Source organism: Ictidomys tridecemlineatus, chromosome 2 (assembly GCF_052094955.1).
Source record: "Ictidomys tridecemlineatus isolate mIctTri1 chromosome 2, mIctTri1.hap1, whole genome shotgun sequence".
In the NCBI taxonomy this organism is placed as follows: domain Eukaryota; kingdom Metazoa; phylum Chordata; class Mammalia; order Rodentia; family Sciuridae; genus Ictidomys; species Ictidomys tridecemlineatus.
In genome coordinates, this window is record NC_135478.1 from 76,115,222 (window position 1) to 76,127,651 (window position 12,430).

At 47.1% G+C, this 12,430-nt stretch overlaps 1 protein-coding gene across 5 annotated transcripts in view; it reads right to left on the bottom strand.

Annotated features, from left to right (window-relative positions):
* Acacb (acetyl-CoA carboxylase beta) overlaps positions 1-12,430 on the bottom strand; it is a 124,634-nt gene that overhangs the window by 96,275 nt on the left and 15,929 nt on the right. For all 5 annotated transcript variants that reach the window (XR_013434659.1, XM_078038943.1, XM_078038942.1 and 2 more), the window contains exon 2: positions 5,379-6,040. Coding sequence is in view for 4 of the 5 variants with exons in the window: in XM_078038943.1 (XP_077895069.1) it covers positions 5,379-6,031 (653 nt within the window). In the remaining variant the exon portion in view is untranslated. The remainder of the gene's footprint in view (positions 1-5,378; positions 6,041-12,430) is intronic.

Below are 12,430 nucleotides of genomic sequence, written 5' to 3' on the forward strand. Positions count from 1 at the left end.
AGGCCAAGTTCCAACCCCTGACCTGAGATGAACCCAAAGCAGAGGACATGGGAAGACGGAGCAGAAAAGACTGCGCAGAGCCACTGGATCTATAAGCTTGGGCAGCCGTTGGCCCAGAAAGGAGAGGAGGGGGGTCTGCACAACATGTTAAAAACCCAAGAGAAATTCCAAATCGGAGTTTAACTCCAGAACTCGTCTATGAGGTCACCAAATACACGCAAGAGGAATTTTAAGAAAATAAAATTCCACTGCTACAATAAAATTGTTTAGCCATTCATCTGTCTGTCTGCCCATTCCTTCCTTCCTTCCCACACCCATTCAAGTCTTTTTCATGCCCCCAGAATGCAAAATTCTGTCTGTGGCAAGCTCAGGTTGCTTGCTCCGTTTTGGCATTTGAAAAATATTCATTGAAAATCCACTATGAAGCCTCGCTTGGACACCTGTCATCCCAGTGGCTTGGGAGGCTGAGGCAGGAGGATCGCAAGTTCAAAGCCAGCCCCAGCAACTCAGTGAGACCCTAAGCAACTCAGTGAGACCCTGACTCTAAATAAAATATAAAAAGGCTCAATGGTTAAGTGGCCCTGAGTCCAATCCCTGGTACCAATAAATAAATAAATAAACAAAGCATCCTGTGAACTAGCATGAAGCTGGGCAGTGGGGAAATCAGAGACGGTTATCATCAACATGGCCCTGCACTCACGAACTGCAGACCCAGGCAGAAAGCCAGGGACTAACAAGTGGCCAAATGAGGAAATAAAAGCTATAATCGCAAGGAGTGAGTGAGTGTCCTGAGGACACTAAAACAGAGTGGTCAAAACAGAACTTGGGGTCAGGATAAGGGGATACCTTAAAGGTGGGACAGGGGCAAGGAAGTCCCCTGGAAAAGGTGATTTTGATGAGCAAGGAATTGGGGGACAGGAAGGTGATGGCAGGACCAGATAAATTTTCAGAGCTCAGTTGCAAAATCCAAACAAGAAACTCTTTTCTTATTTAAAAATATATATATTTTAATAATATATATTGCAGTTCTGGGAACTGAACTCAGGGGGCGCTCTGCGGGTGAGCTATATCCCCAGCACTTACTATTGTTATTTCTATTTTTATTTTAAGACAGGTGCTCACTAAACTGTCTAGTCTAGCCTTAAACTTGCAATCCTTCTGCCTCAGCCTACCAAAGAGCTGGAACTCTGGTATTAGAGGTGTGCATCACTGTGCCGCCTTCAAAAATTATTATCACAAGAGGGTGACGGCAAAGTATTAAATCAAGCATGTGGTCCCTCTAAGGGCAAGGCACATGCCTGGACAGTTGGTCCTGGTGGGTGGCCCTGCAGGAAGAGGACAAAAGAGAGGCACACCAAGGGCAAGAGCCCAGAAGGAGGCCCAGCTTGAGTGCTCAGTGGTGAGGACACAGCAGGAAAGAGAGCCTCTTTGAAGATTGCTTCAAAAGAGCTTCTCCCCAGGCACAGGTTTCAACTTATGGATTTTCCATCTGTGGTTTTGCAGTCTCCTGCCAGTGGCCCTGCAGGAAGAGGCCCAGAAGGAAGGAAGCCTTCCGAGGCAGAAGAGAAGCCAGAGGGGCCCCAGGAATGGCTGAGGGAGAGAGCAGACCACACCCACACCACCTGACTGTGCTCCCACACGAACAGAGGGCCTGGACAAATACCCTGGGCTTCTCCCACGTCTTAGTTTTCTGTCTTGGAAGTGGTTACATTAGGGTCAGAAGAACCAGGACAAATCCCTGGCCCCTGCTTTCATTTTGTGGAAAGTGAGTACCTCAAAATGTCACATTTGTCCAAAAATAGACAATTTAGCAGCTGCTAAGGTGTCAATGTGTCTCCCAAAAGTTCACAGGCCAGAAACTCAATCCCCAGATTCACATGTTGACGGTATTTGGAGATGGATCCCTTGGCGGGTAGTTAGGATTGGATGAGATCCTGGGGGTGGGGCCCCGCGATGGCGTTAGTGAATTTATAAGAAGAGGAAGAGAGACCAGAGCTAGCACTCCCGCTCTGTCTCCCCATGTGATACCTTCCACCATGTTGTGGTGCAACAAGTAGGCCCTCACCAGATGCTGAGCGGATGCCAGAGCCAAGTTCTTGGCCCACCCAGCCTCCAGAATGGGAGTCAAATAAACTTTTATTTTTTTATTTTTATTTTTGTAGTGCTGGGGATTGAACCCAGGAGCACTTAACCACTGAGCCACATCCGCAGCCCTTTTTTCTATTTTATTTAGAGACAGGGTCTCATTAAATTGCTTATGACCTTGCTAAGTTGTTGAGGATGGCTTTGAACTCACAATTCTCCTGCCTCAGCCGCCCAAGCTACTGGGATTACAGGCATATACCACCACACCCAGCTTAAACTTTTATATGCTGCCAGGTCTCAGGTATTTTGTTATAGCAATGAAAACTAAGACAATAGCTTTAAAGGAAAAATACTAATTAAATGGAGCTTCCTGGATTCTATTAACAGGAACTTTTGTTCACCATACCTGCCTTCTTGGGTCAGGATTCACTTCCTCAATGCTACATCTGGTTATAGGCAACTCATCAGCTGGCCTTACCACATTGCTGTTAGATAAAATATATGTGAGTCCCTTGTTTTAGACTAAGCTCCTGTACTAAACCCCAGCAGTCCATACCAGAATGGAGTCACTCATGCTAAGTGCCACATAATCAAACTAAACTTGAAAATGGATCAAGCTTTTAGAGAACAAGAAATTCACACCAACCAATCAGAAGGGGCCAGCATGCTAAGGCAGTCCCCCTTGTTTAACCCTATAAGGAAACGACTAGTCTGCTTTCTATTCCATACTCCTCCTTTCCTCAGCCCTTTTCTATCTATAAACCAGCCTGTTGTGCTCAGCTTCCTGGAATACCTGTTCTATGTTGTAGAATTACCTCGTTCTAGACTTGTAAATAGAAGCCAAATCAATCTTAAAAATAATTTGTGGTGATTTTCTTTTGACACCACCCTCTAGAACTCATGTCCAAAACCTGCTTGAGCGTTAGGCATTACTCTCTTGCAGGAGAGGAAGAGCCCAGGGGCGCCGTCCACAAAGCAACACTGTGGAGGGGTTTTATGAAGATGAGATTAAGGGGCCCCGTGGACATACCTTCAGGAGTTGGCCCAAGGCCCTACCAGTAGATGTGGAAAAGGGGTCAACAGAGGACTGGCAAACACCAGGTACTGCGCCTCCCAAAGATGCCGAAATCCAAGGCCAAAAATTCTACATAACAGCCTGCTCAGCCTCATTTTGATTTGTGTTGTTCCCAACAGGCTGGAACACATAGGTTTTGACCTAATTTTTTAATCCAACCACCAGAGGCAGAGGCACTAGCACAACTGTCTGAGCTTAACTCCCTGAAGATTCTTTGACACGAGATTCTCATGATGGGTCATTGGACACAAAGAACCCTGTGGGCGTCCTCCACCAGAGGCTCCTGGTTCTGGGAGTCAGCTGGGGCTGGGGCTGTTCCCCATGGCTGTCAGCATCCTGGGAGGTGCCAGCAGAGTCCCCTCATGGCCCCTGGGTACACGAAGGGAGGGTGCAGGGGAAAGAAAGTTGGAGAGCAGGGCACAGAGCACCCTGTGGCACGTGGAAAGGACCTGGGCTTTGCAGATGCAGATTTGGCCTTGAACTTGATTCTGCCACTTCCCAGATGTGTGTCTTCAGAAAGATCTCCCTGCCTGGGTTTCAGTTTCCCCATCTACGAAGTGAGCCTGCTCCAGCCTTGTACCCTTGTCAGGGACAAGTGGGCAATGTAGGTAAACTGGGGGTAGAAGAAAGGCGGGCAGGCTCTGGGTGAACCTGGGTGCTCGGGGTGGGGCGAAGATACTGGGTGGACGAGGGCCAGGCCTGGAAGGAGCTGGGGGAAACTGACCACTTAAGCGCCTACTGTGTACCAAACTCTGCATACTTCACAAACATTATCTTATTTAACCCCTTCCACATTTTACAGAGAAGGCACAGAGGTGGGAGAGGTGAGGGCCACGCCGTAGCAGGAGGTGACAGAGCCAGGGCTGTGCTCCCGGTACCAGGCTCCCAAGGCTCCTCTTTCTTCAGCCCTTCCAGAAGTTCACCACAGTCTCCCTGAAGACCCTCTATGCAAAAGGTTGGCCTTTTCTTTTTTCTCTACCTTCTTCCAGCAACCAGGGTTAAAGGTCACTGGGAAGATGGTGCATGTGAAAGACCCTACCCAGATCTTTCCCATTGGGGTAGAGAGGACAGGAAATACTGGAAGGAACAAAACTTCACCTTTAAGGTAGGGAGACGGGAAGAAGGAACAGGGGACAGAGAGCAGAGTCTCTCCAGCGGGCAGTTATGCTGGGGGCTCGTTGCTCTTCTCTCTTTCCCCAAATTTTCTTCCAGAGACTGCTGTACTCTGGGGCTGGAAGGTCAATAACAGAACAACAGCAAAAAGCCACCAACTGCACCCCTGGGGCAGTCCCACCTGTTATCAACCTTCAAGTCAGTGCTCATTTCCAACATCAATGGTGGTGGAGGATTATCATTATTTGAGTTTGTGTGTTTTAGGCATCACTAGGGGACGCTGGTTTTCAGTTGTTAGTTACCTGCTGAATCAATTAGCGGAAATGAATGAATGGCTGCCTCTTTGGGAACACCCTCTCCCTTCAGGCTCCCCAGATCACCTTTGGTTCTTTGGGTTTCAACCATAAACTAGATAACACACGAGGTGTGGGGCTGCAGACACCCCTGTCATCCCAGGGGCAGGGGCAGAGCTGAGGCAGGGAGATCGCAAGTTCAGGCAGCCTCAGCAACCCAGCAAGACCTCGTCTCAAAATAAAATACAATACAAAGGACTGGGGAGTAGCTCAGTGGAAAAGCACCCCTGAGTTCAATCCCCACTATCCATCCCCCCCAAAAAAATCCTAGTTACACTCCAGTCATCCTCCCCAGCTGGGCTGAGATTGACTAGAAAGACAGTTTGCTGGTACAGAACACAGTACACTCAGTAGGTGCTTAATAGATGATTTTGAAAGGAAGCAAATAGCTATCACTTCTATTTTGGAGGGTGGTGGTATTGAGGATTGAACTCAGGGACACTTGACCACTGAGCCCCATCCCCAGCCCTATTTGGTATTTTACTTAGAGACAGGGTCTCACTGAGTTGCTCAGGGCCTCGCTTTTGCTGAGGCTGGCTGTGAACTTGCGATCCTCCTGCCTCAGCCTCCCAGCTGCTGGGGTAACAGGCATGCACCACGGCATCCTGCTACTTCTACTTTTTGACATAGCTACCCTTGAAATGTTGGCGGTGGGGGGGGCAGCCTGGTGGGGGACAGGCCAGGGAGGGGTGCGGGACACCCCTAACGCTGCCCACCTGTGCAGCACAGTCTGGAGGAGAAAGGCCCGTTACCTCATGGTGGGGACCGAGGTCTCGGGTTCACTGGCAGTGTGAGGAGAGTCCGGGGACGCGGCGCCCAGGCTGGCCCGGCTGCCCCTCCGGGGGGACTCTCGGAAGGAGCTGGCCCCCGAGTCGTCGTCGGAGGAGTTGTCGTCAAAGGAGCCCAGGATGAAGCTGGTCAGGAGCTGCCGCTTGAGGTGCGCCTGCTTCTCGTCGGCTCTGGAGAGGGGCCTGGCTGGCTGGCCCTGGGGCCGGGCTGGGGAGGACAGGCCATTGGTACCTGGGGCTTCTGGTCCCTGGGTCCCCGTCCCGCTGGCGGTGGGTTCCGGGGAGGGCCACGTGCCATCGGAAGAAACGGGGATTCTTGGGGGCCTCTGGTGCGCGGGGGGTCTGGAGCTTCTCTGCCGACGGGCGCCTTCGGGGCTCGGGGGCGCGGCCAGCTCGGCCCCGCCGGGGGTCCCTGGCGGGAGGGTGGCGCTGCCATTTCCCTGGAGGTGGTCCTCCGAGCGGTCTGAGGCTGGAGAGGCCTCCTGGCTCGGGGTGAAGCTGGCCTCCAGCTGACCATTGGTGGCTGGCTGGGTATCTGTCATTTTCCCCCAGATTTTTAACCAGGAGAAGGTCAGACAGTAGAAGATCAGGCAAGACAGGAAAAGAAGCAAGACCATTCAGGAAATCTGTAAAGAAAAGGAGAGAGACTTTAAGGTCTGAGTAAGGAGTCCTTTCTCACATAAAGGAGCTGGTGGGCGCGGGGCAGCAGGCAGAGATGGTCCTCCACCCAGCCTGGCCCAGGAGGTGCTCTGTGACCGGGCTGGTCCTCCGCCGCCTGGGTCTAGGTTTCTTGACTCTAGTTTAATGACAGGGCTAAGGGTTTTATTTTTGCACAGGCGTGGTACTGGGGATTGAACCTAGGGGCACTCCACCACTGAGCCCCATCCCCAGCCCTATTCTGTATTTTATTTAGAGACAGGGTCTCACTGAGTTGCTGAGCACCTTGATTATGCCAAGACTGGCTTTGAACTCACGATCCTCCTGCCTCGGCCTCCCGAGCAGAGCCATGGCTACGGTTTGAATGAGTTCCCCGAAGTTCATGTGGTAGGAATGGAGTCCCCCTTGCAGTGCAGCACTGTGGAGAGGGGGGCCTTTGAGAGGTGACTGCAATGTGCTGTGAGAGAGGGATTCATGGGGTGGGTTGGTGAGCACCAGAGTGGGTCTTTAGAAAAGTTAGTCTGGACTCCTCTTTTTTTCCCCCATTGGTACTAACCCAGAGGCACTTTATTACTGAGCCACATCCCCAACTCTTTTAAATTTTTTATTTTTTAAGTTACTTAGAGCCTCACTGAATTGCTAAAGCTGGCCTCAAATTATGATCCTCCTGCTTCAGCCTTTCAAACTACTGGGATTATAGGTGTGCACCACCACACCCAGAAAGTCTGGACCCCTCTTTCAGGAGCTCTCTTGCCCTGTGCCTCCTGCTTGAGACACAGTAAGAGGGCCCCCTTTGATCTTGGCCGTCCCAGCCTCTAGATCTGTAAGAAATAAATCTCTGTTCTTTAAAAATGACTGGTTTCAGGTATTCTAACAGCACACTACTAAGGTAGCAATACTAACACATGCTTCACATGCACCATGAACCTGCACGTGAAAGAGGACTAAGTGAGCAGCATTCTTCCTAAAGCCAAAAAAGCAGAAACAACCCAGATACCCTTGATTGATGAATAGGTAACCAGAATGTCAATCTACAATATAATGGAGTATTATTCAGCCATGAAAAGGGACGAAGCTCTGATCCATGCTATAAGGTGGAAGCATTTGAAGACATTATGTCAAGTGAAAGAAGCTAGGCACAAGACCACAGACTGGATGGTTCCATGCATATGACTTGTCCAGGATGCGCACACCCACACATACAAGAGGAAGACTGAAGGCTGCTGGGGGTGGGGAGGCAGGGGCTGGCTAAAGGTGGAGCATATGACGATGCGGGGAGGTGATGAACATGTTCTAAATCTGACCAAGGAGACGGTGAAGACACTGAAAACCACTGACTTCTCCTTCACTCAGGTGAATTGTATGGTTCGTGAATTATGTCTCAATGAAACTGTTAACTTTTTTTAAGATTAGGGTATACAGTTAGCACTCTGTATCCGTGCATTCCATATCATCAGATTTAACCGACCGATGAAAAATATCTGGGGAAGGGCTGGGGTCATGGCTCAGTGGGTAGAGTGCTTGCCTCACATGCACAAGGCCTGGGTCAAATCCCCAGCACCACAAAAAAATTTTTAAAAAATAGAGAAAAAACATTTGCATCTGCACTAAACAGACGTTTTCCTGAACGATTCTGTGCACAGCTGCCCACAGCATGGCCCTGCGTCAGGCATGTGAGTGGCCTAGAGATGGTGGCCTACGAGGGGAGGAGCGCAGGTCTGGAGGCAGACACACCGCTCTCCATATGGGTGTTGGTATCCACGGCCCTGGAGCCAATCTGCTGAGGCTCTCGTGGATGTGCATGTCCCACCGTGGGACAGTAAAGGGTGTGACTGCTCCTGTCATCCCCCTGCGTCACTGTATCACTGTCCCCGCTGTCACCGCAGTCCTGGAGGGAGGAAGGCCCCCTCCTTGCCTGACACAGGTGTGCTGACCACTGGGACACCCCTCAGTGAGACCAGGGGGGCTCCAGTCCCAGGGTCTAGGACTCTGTGTGCAGTGGGGGCTTCTGCGGCTGAATGAGCTCGGAGGCTCTGGTGTCTGGCCCTCGCCTCCTCCCTTCACAGACTCTGCTGTTTTAATGAGCACATAATCGTTCCCTGAAGAAAGTACTGTTCAAAAACACTAGCACCCGAACATATTTCGACAACTTCTGAACCAGTTTTGCAAGCTGGCATGTGGCTCAGAGGGGCAGCGCTTGCCCAGCAGGCACCAGGCCCTGGGCCATAACCAGCATCGCAAAAAAAAAAAAAAGAATGATCCCTTCTGCCACATTGTATGCCAGAGGAGTCACAACAGGGCCACAAAGCTGCAGCCGATGGCTGTGGTATCTCAATGGCACTGTCTTGTCATTTCAACACACTGTTCTGAAGCGAAGTGGAAAAGTTCTCAAGATTTCCTGGAAATGACCCAAGTACTTTTTGAACATTTTTGGCAGCAGAATTGCTGAAATGTTGGCAAGGGTATTTTTCTAGGTAACACACAGGGTCAGAGGGGTTTTGTTTTTTTTAATCTTTTAAGATCAAGTTTCTTTTTTTGGGGGGTGGTACCTGGGATTGAACTCAGGGTCCCTCAACCACTAAGCCCCATCCCCAGCCCTATTTTATATTTTATTTAGAGACAGGGTCTCACTGAGTTGCTTAGCCATTGCTGAGGCTGGCTTTGAATTCAAGATCCTCCTGCCTCAGCCTCCCTAGAAGTATGCCCCCTTAATGGCTCAAGTTTCTCCTTAAAGAAAAGTTTGTCGAAGGTCATTCTACATCACTTAATATACCACATTAACAGAACAAATTTAAAAATCCACACAATCATCTCAATCAGTGCAAAAAAAAATATGAATAAAACCAACACTCTTTCATGACAAAAATATTCAGAAAAACAGGAACAGAAGGGGAACTCAAAATAATAAAAAGTGGAGCTGGGGCTAGGGCTGGGGCTCAGTGGCAGAGTGCTTAGCTAGCATGTATAAGGCACTGGGTTCGATCTTTACACCACATAAAAATAAGTAAAATAGGGCTGGGGATATGGCTCAAGCGGTAACACCCTCACCTGGTATGCGCGGGGCGCTGGGTTCGATCCTCAGCACTACATAAAAATAAAACAAAGATGTTGTGTCCACCGAAAACTAAAAAATAAATATTAAAAAATTCTCTCTCTAAAATAAATAAATAAATAAAGGCATTCTGTCCATCTACAACTACAAAAAGAAATTTTTTTTTAAATAATAAAAAGTGGCTGGGTGTGGTGTTGCATACCAGAGACTTGGGAGGCTGATGCAGGAGACTGCAAGTTCAAGGCCAATGTCAGCAACAAGACTCTTTTTCCAAATAAAAAATAAAAGGGGCTGGGGATGTGGCTCAGTGATAAAGCACCTCTGGGTTCAACTCCAGTACTTCCCCCACACACACAAAAATGAATAAATAAAATTAATTTATGGGGCTGGGGATGTGGCTCAAGCAGTAGCATGCTCGTCTGGCATACGTGCGGCCCGGGTTCGATCCTCAGCACCACATACAAACAAAGATGTTGTGTCCACTGAAAACTAAAAAATAAATATTAAAATTCTCTCTCAAAAAAATTAATTTATGAAAAACAGCTAACATCATACTCAAGACAGCTTTCCTCCAAAGATAGGAACAAGACAAGTGTGCCCACTTCACCACTCCTAGTCAACACTGTACTAGAAGTGCTAGACAGAGCTATTAGATAAGAAAAACAAATGCAAAGCATCCTTGAAAAGAAAGAAGAAAACTATTTCTATTTTAAGAAGATGTGTATAGAAACACACACATACTATTGGAGGTAATAAAAAATTTTTTTAAAAATTTGTAGATGTAAATGGACAGAATGCCTTTATTTTATTTGCTTTTTATATATACCACATATATTTTAGTTGTCAATGGACTTTTATTTTTATTTATTGATACGCGGTGCTGAGAATCAAACCAAGTGCCTCACACATTCTAGGCAAGCGCTCTGCTACTGAGCCACAGCCCCAACCAGAGGTAACAAAATTTTAAGTTAAGTTGTAGGATAAAATATCAACATGTGACACTTGGTTGTTATATTCTATATATCAACAATTAACAATCTGAAAAGGAAAGTAAGAATAGAATTACATTTACAACAGCATCTGGAAGAATAAAATACCTGGGAATAAATTTAACCAAGGAAATGAAGATCTGTACATTAAAAACTACAAAACATTGCTGAAATAATTTTAAAAAAGACTTAAATAAAAAGACATGATGAGGGGCTGGGATTGTGGCTCAGAGGAAGAGTGCTTGCCTAGCATGTGTGAGGCACTAGGTTCAATCCTCAGCAGCACTAAAAATAAAATAAAGGTACTGTGTCCATCTACAACTGAAAAATAAATATTAAAAAAAAATAAATGAAGAGCTCCTAGACTGGAAGATTTACTATTGTAAAGATGACCACACTAAGCCAGGCGCAGTGGTGCATGCCTGTAATCCTAGCGGCTCAGGAGGCTGAGGCAGGATTGTGAGTTCAAAGCCAGCCTCAGCAACTTAGCTAGGCGCTAAGCAACTCAGTGAGACCCTGTCTCTAAATAAAATACAAAATAGGGCTGGGGGTGTGGCTCAGTGATCAAATACTCCTGAGTTTAATCCCTGGTACCAAAAAAAAAAAAAAAAAGACAACCACACAACCCAAAGTGATATACGTTTTCCAGTGAAATTGCAAGAGGCCCCAGATGGCCCTGTATTAATCCGTCAAGTCCCAAGCTTTCAATTCTGCAAACATTTCAATGAAATTGACACAGGTGCATTACAGTAAGTTGGAAATCATAACCTAGAGCTTATATATACTTATATATTTTTTCATATTCAGGAAGTATATATATTTTCAAAAGCTCCAATCATTCATCTCTTAGTTTTATCAAAAGAGTGGTACTCTCAGGGCTGGGGCTGGGGCTCAGTGGTAGAGTGTTTGCCTAGCATGTGTGAGGCACTGGGTTCGATTCTCAGCATCACATATAAATAAATGAATAAAATAAAGGTCCATCAATGTCTAAAATATATATATATATAAAAGAATATCACTCTCTTTGTGAATTCTCTCTTGTGTCCATCTACAACTAAAAAATAAATATTAAAAAAATACATGAAGAGCTCCTAGACTGGAAGATTTACTATTGTAAAGATGACCACACTAAGCCAGGCACAGTGGTGCACACCTGTCATCCCAGCGACTCAGCATCTGGAAGAATAAAATACCTGGGAATAAATTTAACCAAGGAAGTGAAGATCTGTACATGTGTGCCATTCCAGTGTACATTGGTCTTCCTCTTCCTGTAAGTAGCCTGAGGTGACTGAGGTGATTTGTGAAGAAATGGTTTGCTGCCAGGTGTGGTGGTACATGCCAATATTCCCAGTGGCTTGGGAGGCTGAGGCAGGAGGATGGCAAGTTCAAAGCCAGCCTCAGCAATGGGAAGGCACTAAGCAATTCAGTGAGACTGTCTCTAAATAAAATACAAAAAAGGGCTAGGGATGGAGCTCAGTGGTCGAGTGGCCCTGAGTTCAATCCCAAGTGCCAAAAAAGAAAAAAAGAAAGAAAATAGTTTGCTACTCTCTTGACCCAGAAAAACCCCATGAAATCATGCAAATCAAGAGGTTCAAATCTTCACGTTCATTTTAAGAACACCCATGAGGTGCGTAGGCCATCAGGGGTATGCATATACGAAAAGCCACCAAGTACCTGAAAGATGTCACCTTAAAGAAGCCATGTGTGCTATTCCAGTGTACAGTGGTGGAGTTGGGAGGTGTGCCCAGGCCACACAGTGGGGCTGGATGCAGGGTTGGTGGCCTCAAAAGAGTGCTGAATTGTTGCTGCACATGCTTAAAAATGCAGAGAGGGTAGGTCTCTGGTCACTGAGCATCCAGGTGGTCGGATTAACCCACACCTGAGCCCCCTGCCACATTTCAATGATCCTCACTGCAAAAGGACACTCCGTTTCTAAGCCAGAAGAGGAGGTAGCACAGAAGACAAAGGAGGGAAGGAAAACATGGCACAGGAATAAACTCACATAAAATAAATACAAAGAAAAGTGAAGAAGAAGAAGAAGAAGAAGAAGAAGAAGAAGAAGAAGAAGAAGAAGAAGAAGAAGAAGAAGAAGAAGAAGAAGAAGAAGAAGAAGAAGAAGAAGAAGAAGAAGAGGAAGAGGAGGAGGAGGAGGAGGAGGAGGAGGAGGAGAAGGAGGAGGAGGAGGAGGAGGAGGAGAAGGAGGAAGAGGAGGAGAAAGAGGAGGAGGAGGAAGAAGAAGAAAAATAATCCTCTAGAATTTATTTATAACATTTATTTAAAAATTACTATGATGGTATATTGGTTGCTGGATTGAAGTT